General features: G+C 41.9%; 1 protein-coding gene across 1 annotated transcript; it reads left to right on the forward strand.

The window, feature by feature from the left end:
- The first annotated feature begins 1,186 nt into the window (after positions 1-1,186).
- LOC135463316 (adenylate kinase-like) lies at positions 1,187-4,355 on the forward strand. The gene is made up of 4 exons (XM_064740577.1): positions 1,187-1,199; positions 2,462-2,652; positions 3,172-3,188; positions 4,145-4,355. Exons 1-4 carry the CDS (start codon positions 1,187-1,189, stop codon positions 4,353-4,355), a joined length of 432 nt encoding a protein of 143 aa, XP_064596647.1.
- The last annotated feature ends 9,338 nt before the right edge of the window (positions 4,356-13,693 follow it).

Below are 13,693 nucleotides of genomic sequence, written 5' to 3' on the forward strand. Positions count from 1 at the left end.
AAAACAAAAAAGCTTAAACTTCCGTGAAAACTGGGAAATTTTCATTTTGCATTTAATGGACATGTACAGAATCTTCAGATTTGCGAGAATTTATGAAGCAAAATACAGATATATGTATTTATATATATATAAATGATCTGATGTAAAAAATACACGTACAGTACAGGAGATATACATGTTTTTTTTTTTCTGACATGACTGTACAAGCTCTGAATTGTTCATCTTGAGTTTTTCAGAGTAGACAATGTATGGGTCTTGTTTTGTTTTATTATACAATGTACTCATGTTTCAGCTGTAAGTATATGTTGTGTGTTTTTTGTCATGATGGATTGAATGATAGATTACATTACTATGTTTGAAATTAATTGATTTTCTTTAAATGTGCAGATTCAAAAAAATTTGTTAATTTTTTTACAGGCACCAATGCTGGCAGAAAAATACTGTGTCTGCCATCTGTCCACAGGTAAGATTTTTTAAAATATTGAATAATTTACCAGTAAAAAAAAAATAGTATAAAATAAGTTTATAAATACTTTTTCTTTACACCGTGTGCACACAATTGTTTTGAAACTAATGTTGGATGACTAGCCATCCTTTATATATACAGGTGAAAATGACACAAAATCCCCAACAGTAAAGCATTGTTTGTTAGGGTGAGGGGGATGTGTGTCATGACTGTCAGAATTCCAACATGGGGAAACTTTCCAGTTGGGTAAAAAGATTTGTCATCTACATGTATGTCCGGTACAACAGTTAGCTGAAATTCTTTTTTTTTTCAACAGGAAAAAGAAAAAAAAAATTCGATGTAATAGAAAAGAAAAACAATGAATAAAAAATCAGGAAACTTAGTGTTCAAGAAATTAAGTGGCTTAAAGCGTGTAGTAGGAAATAAGTATCGCAAAGGCTCAGCGATACATGTTGATTTTGCTACAGAAATATATGTGTACATGTATTTTCTACATTTTTACTCCGTTTATATCAAATTAAACTATTGTGCTGCTTACATTACATTTTTTCTTTGGTATCATTTGAGAATATACTCATTACTGTGCATGCAGTACCAACTGTCAGCATAATAATGATGGCTTTAGGGGTTTCCCGTGACATCATCACCTTGGCAGAACAATAGCCAGGTAGCATGTTGGAGGTCTGTTAACATGGACTGGTATAGCCATAGTACTCCAATATGACTATCAAAAGTAGGTCACACAACCCCTCTATGTACATAATTTAACACACCAGAAAGGGAACATATGCTTATGTGCCATGTGACTGATTTATGACAAAATAGGTATGTCAGCACTTATGGTGCTAAATATTTACATACATACAGGTGGACAAACATCTCTGACTTTTTTAAAAACTGAAACAAGGCTAGAGTGCTGCATAAGGACATAAACATTGTAGTACACACACATGTACATGTGTAAAATGGATGTACAGTATCTTGACACTGTTTACACAGATGTTTTCCACTTACCTGTAACTTTGCGGTTGCTCCCAGCCTCTTAAACATTGTGTACAGTATGCTAATACAAGCTCTATTCCCCCAGCCGGTTTTGGCATAACAAGGGACATACATGTAAAACATTTGTTGTGTTGATGTTTACTTGTACAAGCTTATTTTATCTGTTTATTTGACTGGTGTTTTATGCTGTACTCAAGAATATTTCACTTTTACAACGGCGGCCAGCATTATGGTGGGAGGAAACTGGGCAGAGCCCGGGAGAAACCCACAACCATCCGCAGGTTAGTGACAGACCTTCACACTTGTACGGCCGGATGTACAAGTTTGGGCCTGCTCAACATTTTTTTGGCCATATCAAAATGGCTCCTAACATAATGCAGATAATTTGTGTAAATTTATTGAAACCCGACTGATACAAGTGACAAGTATAGTATGTACACTGTACTTGGCCTCTTTTTTTAGATTCAGTCAGTTTATAGTCAAGATTTTTTTAAAAGTCAGACTTATCTGAGGATTGAACCAAGGTCATCCAGTTACAATGTACATCCGATTAGATACCATACATAGGAATACATGTAAAGCCATCGACTTCAAGTTTGTCAGATGGGGCACTATCAGTCAGGTGTGCTTGATGAAGGTTGGTGGTTTATTCCAGGCAATAAGGTTTCCTCCAGGCACTACGGTTTCCTCAATCCACAATCTTGAACACAGTCCTATAAATATACATGCATGTAAGTGAAAAATTCAAGTTTAAGTTTTTTGGAAGAGGAAAAATAGTGCCCACAGTAAAGTAACAAACTTTGCTAGGTATACATGCAGACCTCTGTGTTAAGCAACAGTCATAGGACAAGTGCACATGCATGTAGCGAGATTGTGAGTCTAACCTACGTGTACAATCCAACGTGACGGGCATCTCATTGGATACGGTTTACTCAGCGGCTTTAGCCACATGATTGAGCTAATCTAAGAATTGGGGGATTCTTTATTTCACAGGTGACATGCTGAGGGCCGTAGTGGCGTCAGGCTCCAAGTTGGGGAAGAAAATCAAGAGTACGATGGACGAAGGGAAACTGGTCAGCGATTCCATGGTGGTGGAAATGATTGACCAGAACTTAAACAAACCAGCTTGTAGAAACGGGTTCCTGCTGGACGGATTCCCACGCACAGTCGCTCAGGCTGAGGCGGTAAGTGTTAATCCCCAGAGATAAGGATGTAGGTAACCCTCCACACTCCCATACCCTTAGCCCTAAACATACTAGAATGTAGAAACAGGTTCCTGCTGGATGGATTCCCACGCACAGTCGCTCAGGCTGAGGCAGCAAGTATTAATCCCCAGAGATAAGGATCTGGGGAACCCTCCACACTCCCATACCCTTAGCCCTAAACATACTAGAATGTAGAAACAGGTTCCTGCTGGATGGATTCCCACGCACAGTCGCTCAGGCTTAGGCAGCAAGTATTAATCCCCAGAGATAAGGATCTGGGGAACCCTCCACACTCCCATACCCTTAGCCCTAAACATACTAGAATGTAGAAACAGGTTCCTGCTGGATGGATTCCCACGCACAGTCGCTCAGGCTGAGGCGGTAAGTGTTAATCCCCAGAGATAAGGATGTGGGGAACCCTCCACACTCCCATACCCTTAGCCCTAAACATACTAGAATGTAGAAACAGGTTCCTGCTGGACGGATTCCCTCGCACAGTCGCTCAGGCTGAGGCGGTAAGTGTTAATCCCCAGAGATAAGGATCTGGGGAACCCTCCACACTCCCATACCCTTAGCCCTAAACATACTAGAATGTAGAAACAGGTTCCTGCTGGATGGATTCCCACGCACAGTCACTCAGGCTGAGGCGGTAAGTGTTAATCCCCAGAGATAAGGATGTGGGGAACCCTCCACACTCCCATACCCTTAGCCCTAAACATACTAGAATGTAGAAACAGGTTCCTGCTGGACGGATTCCCACGCACAGTCGCTCAGGCTGAGGCGGTAAGTGTTAATCCCCAGAGATAAGGATCTGGGGAACCCTCCACACTCCCATACCCTTAGCCCTAAACATACTAGAATGTAGAAACAGGTTCCTGCTGGATGGATTCCCACGCACAGTCGCTCAGGCTGAGGCGGTAAGTGTTAATCCCCAGAGATAAGGATCTGGGGAACCCTCCACACTCCCATACCCTTAGCCCTAAACATACTAGAATGTAGAAACAGGTTCCTGCTGGATGGATTCCCACGCACAGTCGCTCAGGCTGAGGCGGTAAGTGTTAATCCCCAGAGATAAGGATGTGGGTAACCCTCCACACTCCCATACCCTTAGCCCTAAACATACTAGAATGTAGAAACAGGTTCCTGCTGGATGGATTCCCACGCACAGTCACTCAGGCTGAGGCGGTAAGTGTTAATCCCCAGAGATAAGGATGTGGGTAACCCTCCACACTCCCATACCCTTAGCCCTAAACATACTAGAATGTAGAAACAGGTTCCTGCTGGATGGATTCCCACGCACAGTCGCTCACACTGAGGCAGCAAGTATTAGCCCTCAGGGATCTAAGCCTGGTGACTCATACCCACCCTCACACCTTACCACTGGACAAACCAGAGTGTAGAAACGGGCTCCTGCTTGAAAGGATTTGAACGCACAGTTGCTTAGGCTCAGGCAATGAGCATTAACCCCCAGGGAGAAGGATCTTAGTCTGGGTATCCCTACCCACCCCCACACATTACCGCTGACTAAACCAGAGTGTAAATTAGAGAGAGGTTCCTCCCCAATAGATTCCCATGAAGTCACTCAGGCTGAGGAAGTAAGCATTAACCTCAGGGACAGGGATCTTAGTCTGGATACCCCTACCCACCCCCCACACTCTACTCCTGACCAAACCAGAGAGTAGATTAGAGAGAGGTTCCTCCCCAATAGATTCCCACGCATTGTCACTCAGGTTGAGGAAGTAAGCATTAACCTCAGGGACAGGGATCTTAGTCTGGGTATATCTCCCCACACCCACACTCTACTCCTGACCAAACCAGAGAGTAGATTAGGGAGAGGTTCCTCCCCAATAGATTCCCACGCATTGTCACTCAGGTTGAGGAAGTAAGCATTAACCTCAGGGACAGGGATCTTAGTCTGGGTATATCTCCCCACACCCACACACTACCCCTGACCAAACCTGAGTGTAGATTAGAGAGAGGTTCCTCCCCAATAGATTCCCACGCACTGTCACTCAGGCTGAAGAAGTAAGCATTAACCTCAGGGACAGGGATCTTAGTCTGGGTATATCTCCCCACACCCACACTCTACTCCTGACCAAACCAGAGAGTAGATTAGAGAGAGGTTCCTCCCCAATAGATTCCCACGCATTGTCACTCAGGTTGAGGAAGTAAGCATTAACCTCAGGGACAGGGATCTTAGTCTGGGTATATCTCCCCACCCCCACACCCTAGCCCTGTGGATGTGGATGAAGACCTAAAAATTCAACCACATAAACAGCATTTTTGGAGGCAAATAAATAAGGTGAGAGGGGACTCTGTGACCGAGAGGGCTAGTACACCAGCGTGGCATAATGACCAAGGAGCCTCTCAATAATGCGGACTTGTGAGCTCAAGTCCAGCCCATGCTGGCTTCCTCTCAAACAAGACAGGTAAAAGTCTTCTTAACAAGGAGAGGTCATTATCCCAGTAAAGACAAACTCAGCCTGTATTTCCCCCAGGGAAATTTGTGTCAGCACACAAACTGGTGGGGAGTCCTGCACCCCACCAGAGCTTGTTAAGAGTTAAGGCCATCATGAAAAACATGTTTGTTGAGGGTAACCCTCAAATCACTTTAGCATGACTACTTTAGTTCCTCAACCTTTTCACATATTAAAAAGCAAGTTTCCGTGACATTTTAGGACTTTCTTAATTTGATTTTGCAGACAGAATTGCATCAAATGGGTTGGTCAACTTCAGGGCTTGACAAAACGTATAATTTTATCAGTCTACAGAGGAGCATGCCCTCAGAATAAGTTTAAATAAACACCTTGCACAAACCTGTAAACAGTTTTTAAGTTGAACTACATAAATGACAGACTATACACTTTTTTTTACTTTACTTCAAAAGTTAAAATATTTTTTATGTGGTAGTTTTGTCCAGTACCATACAATAGGCCCCCTGTCAAAGCCTATTTGGTGCAGGCAGTTATTCTTTTCCTGTTGCTCAATGCGGTCCGCCGTGAGTTCAAGTCCAGGTGGCTTCCTCTCCTGCCATAGTTGGAAAGGTCTTTCAGCAACCTGCAGATGGTTGTGGGTTTCAACAAGTTCGCTCGGTGTCTTCCCACCATAATACTGGCCACTGCCATATAAGTGAGTACAAAGATGACACAAATCAAATAAATGTGTTCAAGTCCATCTCATACTGTCTTCATCTTCGGCCATATGTGGGAAGGTCTGCCAGCAACCTGTAGATGGTTGTGAGTTTCCCCCGGGCTCTGCCTGGTTTTCCTCCCACCATAATGTTGGCTGCCATTGTATGAGTGAAATATTCTTGGGTACGATGGAGAACACCAATCAAATAAATAAATATGAGATACTACTTCTGGTGCTAAAGTTACCCGACCATCTAAACACCGCTTAAACCAACAGAACTCCCAGAAGCTGGAAAAATGAACTTATCATGGAGGAAATGTTAGGTCATGTAGATCAGCTCACTTTCACTATTTATGGTATACATTCTATAATTATATGTGTATGTATAAGGTACCGAAAGGTTTGGTAACTTTCCCACAGTAATTTGCCGTACCATTCATCATTGTGATTTTTCTCATCAGCTGGATAACTGTTAGAGAGGCGTAAACCCCGCTGGATGCTGTCATAGAGTTTGCCCTTGACGATTCACTGCTGACCAATCGTATCACGGGACGGAGAATCCACGTTCCCTAGCGGTCGCTCATACCACATTGAATTCAACCCTCCTAAAGTTGAAGGCATGGATGATGTAAGTCAGCAGTAATGTGCTATTACCTTCAGTTACAAGCTAGGCCTCTGTGTTTAGCGTACCAGCGTGGCACATTGACCCAGGAGCCTCCCACCAATGCGGTCGCTGAGATCGTCCACCTTATGCTGGCTTCCGCTCCGGCTGTGTATGGGAAGGTCTGTCAGCAACCTGTGAATGGTGTTTCCTACTTGGTCTGCCTGGTTCCCTCCCATCACAATGCTGGACGCCGTCATATATGTGAGATATTCTTAAGCACAGTGTAAAACACCAATCGAATAAACAAATCATTTACCACCTGCATGGTGTGGCCTGTATTATAGATGCTTCACCTGTCACGTATAGCTTTATGTCTTACACTACAGCGATCATCACCTCAGTCAGAGGGAAAGTTCTACAAACCAAAAATGGTGCCTCAGAATCAGAAAAAAGTGGACGCACAGAAATTTCTGCGTGCAAAAATGGTATATCGCCATTAGTCATTTGAATGTTAACTTCCTTAAAACAAACATATGAAAATGAGCATTTTAGTGTTTATACTGTGAAGGTCCAGGGTTGAATACAGGGTAATGGTGTCTGGTCCCAAAATAGAAAAATGGTCAAACGATTTTGTGGCAAAATCAAGTCATTTTTATTAACGCTGTACTTCAAGATTGGCCTTTATCATAAGATATAATTTATTAATATATAAATATTTATCGATAAAGTTATATATACATTTCTTGATATATTATTTTTAAAATATGAGGGTTTTCGAGTCTTAACTGTTTTTGGTTATTCTAATCTGGTTTTAAACATGTCCAAACATTTGTTTCATTTTTGATGTTCTCACCTCCATATCAGAAACCTCAACTGCCTCGTGTTTTCACCTTGCTCTCGCCACGATATGGCTGAAATATTGCCCTGGCGATAATAAGTGGCGTTAAACCATAACCATTCATTCATTCAACAATACCCAGAGTCTTTTACTACTGAGGCCGTCAACAGCAGGATCATCAGAGAAGCAAAACATTCTTTGTGTTTCGAGTGGCAGCCGTGTTGACGTGAAAGTCACATTTGTGTACACACGCGCAGTGCGACCAGTTCGGTGTATTGCTTGGCAACATGTCTTGTGCGCATGTGCATCTATTAAGCACTGGTGTTTTACATCATACGGAATCAGCAATAAGAACCAAGTAAATTCTATCCGAATATTAGCTTTTCTACCAAAAAATGCTGCCTTGTGTTTGCCTTGAAGTCAGCTGACGTTTGTAATCTCATTTGTAACGACCAGTATTGCATTAAACTGCATGAACTTTACGGTTACAAAATCGCAAAAGATGGTGAAGAGTTACCTCCCTTGCAGTGGTTTGTTGATTTGAGCTAGTGATTTTTAGGTAATATGAGTGTTAACGGCCTTTATTTAGTATAAAAACACAACAGTATTGCTGGATTGTCATGTACAGAGGGACAATTTTAATTCAAAAGGCTCAGTATATTAGCTTCAAACAAACTCGGTATGAATTTGTGCCTGTATTTACCACTGACTTACCAACATGGAAGCAAGCATAGCCTCTGATCTTTAAGCAATGTTTATTTAAGGTGTATGGGACCTAGGATTAACAAAAAAAAAAAAAACAAATCATTGGCTGATAATGTTTATCATGATCTGGGATTTATTTGCAAACAATGCACTATAAAGGCTCAAGCAATTCACCTCCAAAGCCTTTAAAATTTGTTTTATTAAATTAAGGCAAGACACCCATTAACCATTTTGTGGTGTATGGGTTTCCATGGTTTCAAGTAATTATTGCGAAGGAAAACTCCCAAGTAATCAGTCAGATTATAACAACATCCTTGCTATATGGTGTGAATGGTCCCCTGGGCTCTGTCCGGTGTCCACCCACCATAATGCTGGCTGCCATCGTGTAAGTGAAATATTAATGAGTACAGCGTAAAACACCAATCATAGAAATAAATATGGTGTGAATATCATTAATATATTCCTTTCATAATATGTGCACAGAAACAGATTAAAACTGGCTAAATGCATTTTAGAGCATCAAGAAAATACAGCAGCTGAGAGTCGCAGGCCCCCAGACCCCCGGCTATTTTTGATCAGAATTTCTAAACAATCAAATAAGGCCTGGATCCAACCCTGAGGTCATTAGGTCATTTTTTTTTTTACAATTCCAAGCTAAAACTTCATACAATTTTACATGCTGGCTTCTTCTCCAGCCGTACGTGGGAAGGTCTGCCAGCAATCTGCGGATAGTCGTGGGTTTTCCCTGGGCTCTGCCCGGTTTCCTCCCACCATAATGCTGGCCGCCATCGTATAAGTGAAATATTCATGAGTACGGCATAAAACATCAATCAAATAAATAAATAAACTTATACATTTATATTTATAAAATTATAAAATAAATATAATAAACTTAAACTTATACTTGAATATGTCATTGAAACATAACCAAATAAATACATGCAAGATCAAGTGACTTCAGCGAAGTCTTCATCCATGCCCACTTCTTTGCAGATAACTGGAGAAGCGCTAATTCATCGTTCAGACGACAATGTAGATGCTCTCAGGAAGCGATTGGACGCCTACCACAAGCAGACAAAACCATTGGTTGATTACTATAGAAACCAAGGTATACACGTTGCCGTTGACGCCTCCCAGAAGCCAAGTATAGTTTTTGCCACCATTACCGCAGCATTCGCCGAGGCGAAATCCAAAGATAAAGTTATGTTTTTATAGGAGAAAATGTTGTCATTATTAGAGTAGATATTTTATGGGTGGTTTTTCTGTTTTAAGGAAGTACCATTCTTTTAGCCAATTGGACACAACCAGACTGAAGTGGAAATCGTAATGAAATTTTAACCTGAGTGATAGCCTTTCACCCCTTTATGTAATGAATAGGTCTCTCACAGATGTAGAAAGGAAGAAGATCTGGGCTTGTCCCACTATTATAGAAGAGGGTTGTGCATACTGTATATCATAAGGTGTAAACTAAATAAGTACATGGGAGATTTTAGTGGTTGCATTGTAAATATATGTAAATTAATCAAGAATATATATGCTGAAAATACTGGAAATCATTTGCACTCAATGCAAGCTATCTCACTAGGCAGATTGATCTGTTTTATGTACATTCGTCAGTGTGGGGCTTTGTTTTTTTTTTTTTTTACCCCGAGGCTACAAAAGAAGCAGCAAAATTGTTTTCCAGTATGTAGAACTGTGTGAACCTTTAGCCGATTCAGTGCAAAGCCCATCAATTAAGATGAACTTGGCATGCCATTTTAAAATTCTGAAAATGTATTGGTGTGCTGAGGATAGTGTTTGCTTCAAAATCCAACCTAGGTTTACACATGTCCAATCCAGACTGGCTGCCTCTGTCAGAATTATTTCTATAAAATTCCAATAAAACGTGCCCTTTACTGTATATGTAAATGTAGCAACAAGCTCTGGTTAAATTCCACAGATCTCATATTTATATTCATGTATTTAACCTATCTGACGATCACGGCTTATGATCTTTTTACCACGGACATGCTTCTTAAACTGCCGGCAAGATCATGGAAAGTGTAGTTCATGATGTACAGTTTATGCTGTTGGCAATGTTGTGATCTAATGTGATCTTTTATCAGGCATTATTTAGATCAAGGGTGGACCCAGGAGCCTCTCACCAATGCGGTCGCTGTGAGTTCAAGTCCAGCTCATGCTGGCTTCCTCTCCGGCCGTAAGTGGGAAGGTCTGTCAGCAACCTGCGGATGGTCGTGGGTTTCCCCCAGGCTCTGCCTGGTTTCCACCCACCATAATGCTGGCCGCCGTCGTATAAGTGAAATATTCTTGAGTACGGCGTAAAACACCAATCAAATAAATAAACAAATAGATCAAGAGTGGAATGTCTTCAATACGAATGTATATGTGCTGATCCAAATAATGTTCTAATCTTAGGAACTAACACATATTAATTATCCTGGTAGAACTGAAGCCATGACTAAGTCAGACTAATTTCTTTTTTTCTCTTCTAATTTAATGCATTTAAATGAACCGCATTTCATATTACTCCTTGTTAAGATTAGCATTTATTTTTTCATTGTGTGATTTACTGTTGAAATTTTGATTTTGGTGCAAACCTTTTTTTTTTTTTTTTTGTCTATTAGTTCTTACAAAAGCATTATCCTCTGTGCCATTTGCATATTGGACTCTGAGAAAAATTTCCATGAGCACAGCATTTGTCAGTCCTCGTTTCTAATGCTGGTTGTTGTATTGAATTTATCTTTTAGGAGATCATTGGAAGTATTAAATTTACAGTAAATTATTTTGAAATCAAAAGTTAAAGTGAAAAAAAGTACATATATGTACGACAGATGTTGGTGGGTGAATTGTTAGACATGATAATAAATAAATCCATACATGACAGTTGTATGCTGGAGTTGAGCCCTGAATAAAATGCCCCAAAATTTTATTTGGTTTTTTTTTGTTTTGGAGTCTGTGGCTTAGCGATGTACAGTGAACAGTTACTCAGGATAAATCATCAGTATTACACCACATCAGACAAAATACTCGGGTTTTTATTGGACGGCAGCAGCCAGATGTATTAGAGTCATACAATCAAGGTCATGTGTCCGATGACGAGGTTGTCTCCCTTTATTTGGTTGTGAAAACAGTCACATTACTGAAGCCCTTTGCCTACATGTCATTCTTCGGTGGTGCTGAATTGATGAGTCTTTTGCGAGGGGATAAATTTGTCAACAGGGTGCGTTAATATATGGTGTCAGCAACCGTTGTATTGGCATGCGAGAATGATTGACAGCACACGAATGTATTACCATTGCCTGGCACTGAGTAACCATGTGACAAATGAAGCATTTACACCGTGCTTTGAAACAGGGTGATCCCCAATGCTCCAAGCAGTGCTTAGCTTGGCCTGATAGAATACGGGCCCACATCAAAGCCCTGAGCTTGTTACTCATAGCATTCGATTTGCCTGCATTGAGACAAGCCAAGGGTTTCAATTCAGAGTCCATGCATACACAGAACTTCAGTTGGTGTCAAACAACAATCAAAAATATTTGTGCCATAAGCCCATGGGACTTGTTTTTCAATTTCTAGGGCACATGACCGGCCCCAACAGCACAGTTGGTAGAGTGTCCGATTCGTGAGTGGTAGATCCAGGCTCAGTCCTGGGTCGAGTCACACCCAAGACCTTAAAAAGAGGAAGTTATAACTTCCTCGCTGAAGGGGATAATGCATCGACCAGTTGACCTGTATCCGGGCAGGGTGGCTTACTTGCCTTCGGTAAGCCGTCTCAAGTGAAGCAGCACTAGATAAAAGAGCAGTGTAAATCCGTCCTGCAACAAGGAGGCACATTATATGCACTCTAAGGATTCCTTTGTCGTCACGACTGAAAAATTGTGAGGTAAAACATTAAACACCAAGCACTCACTCACTCTAAGACACATGAAGAGTGGGCTCAACCCTGTCCATAGACAGGTAATGCGTGGATTCCCCGGCTCGCTGGTGACATGAGCGTTGGTGACGTGTAGGTTTTGGTGGACGTGGAGCACTGGTGACCGTGGAGCGTTGGTGATGTGGAGCGTTGGAGATGTGGAGCGCTGGTGCAGGGAGCTCTGGTGACGTGGAGAGTTGGAGACGTGGAATGTTGGTGATGTGGAGCGTTGATGATGTGGGAGTACTGGTGACGTGGAGCATTGGTGATGTGGAGCACTGGTGCTGGTGACGTGGAGAGTTGGAGACGTGGAATGTGGTGATGTGGAGCGTTGATGATGTGGAGTACTGGTGACGTGGAGCATTGGTGATGTGGAGCACTGGTGCTGGTGACGTGGAGCGCTGGTGACGTGGAGCGTTGGAGACGTGGAGCACTGGTCACATGGAGCGTTCAATGACGCTACTTGTCTCCCACCAATTTGGTGTTCATGAGTGTATGGTCTGTATGCTACATATGGCGACAGCCTCCGCAGTGCAATGACCCAGGAGTCTCTCACCAATGCGATCGCAGTGATTTCAAGTTCAGCTCATGCTGGCTTTCTCTCCAGCTGTACGTGGGAAGGTCTGGAAGAAACCTGCAGATGGTTGTGGGATTCCCTGATCTCTGCCCGGTTTCCTCCCACCATAAATGTTAGCTGTCACATAGGTGAAGTATTCTTGAGTATGGCATGAAACACCAATCAAACTAATAAATCATACATGATATAGCTCATCACTAACTAAAGGTCGTTTGTGAACCCTTGGCAACATGGTTTCCTTCGGCTATGTACGGTGACCAGTCATATATGTGAACCTTTTGTGTGTGTGTGGCATTAAAAACAAACAAATTAAAGAAAAACCAGTGAGTGAGTGCTTGAGGTTTAACGTCGTGCTTAACTATTTTTAAGTCCCTTAGGGTGCATGTACGTGTAATGTGCCTCCTTGTTGCAGGACGAATTTCCATCGTTCTGATACGGGTCAATCAGTCACTGCACTATGCCCTTAATGCTGAACGCCAAGGTGAAGAAGCTACAACTTCATCCTTTAAAGACTAAGGTGTGACCCTACCCAGGATTGATCCTGGATCTACCGTTTCCGAAGCGGACGCTCTAGCAACCATGCTATAGGGGCCGGTCGAGAAAACCAGCATGTACAACATACATCTATGTTGCCTACATGTACTATGTCATTTATCAGCAAAAACTGGATGTAGAATCTTTCATAACAAGAGTTGCCTGGCTGTGAACTGTCAACAGGGAATGAGATTAAAAGAACAAACCATTTGTCAAGATCTGACAGTGATAGTGTATTAGAAAAACCCATTAACATGATCGCCAAAACCCTAAAAGTTTAACGTGGCCATTTGAATACTCTAAGCTGAGCTACGTGGTGAAAGGCTGGTGCACGTACAGTAGTTTAGTTTAGTTAGGGAACTCATATCTGCATCTAATTGACCAATGCTGTTTAAGAAAAAAAATTTTTGACCATGGTGACCATTGAATGAGTGAGTGAGCACTTGAGGTTTAAGGTCGTACTTAACAATTTTTCAGTCATATGATGACGAGGGAATCCTTAGAGTGCATGTAAGATGCCTCCTTCTTGCAGGACGGATTTTCCACCGCTCTTTCATCTAGTGCTGCTTCACTGAGACGACTTACCGAAGGTAAGCCTGAACCATTATACTGGTAAAACTTCCTCTTACAATTCTTATTATTCTTGACTCAGGATTGACCCTTGATCTACCGCTCCCAAAGTGGACGCTCTACCAACTGCGCTACCAGGGCAGGTGG

Source organism: Liolophura sinensis, chromosome 3 (genome assembly GCF_032854445.1).
Source record: "Liolophura sinensis isolate JHLJ2023 chromosome 3, CUHK_Ljap_v2, whole genome shotgun sequence".
Taxonomy (NCBI): Eukaryota; Metazoa; Mollusca; class Polyplacophora; order Chitonida; family Chitonidae; genus Liolophura; species Liolophura sinensis.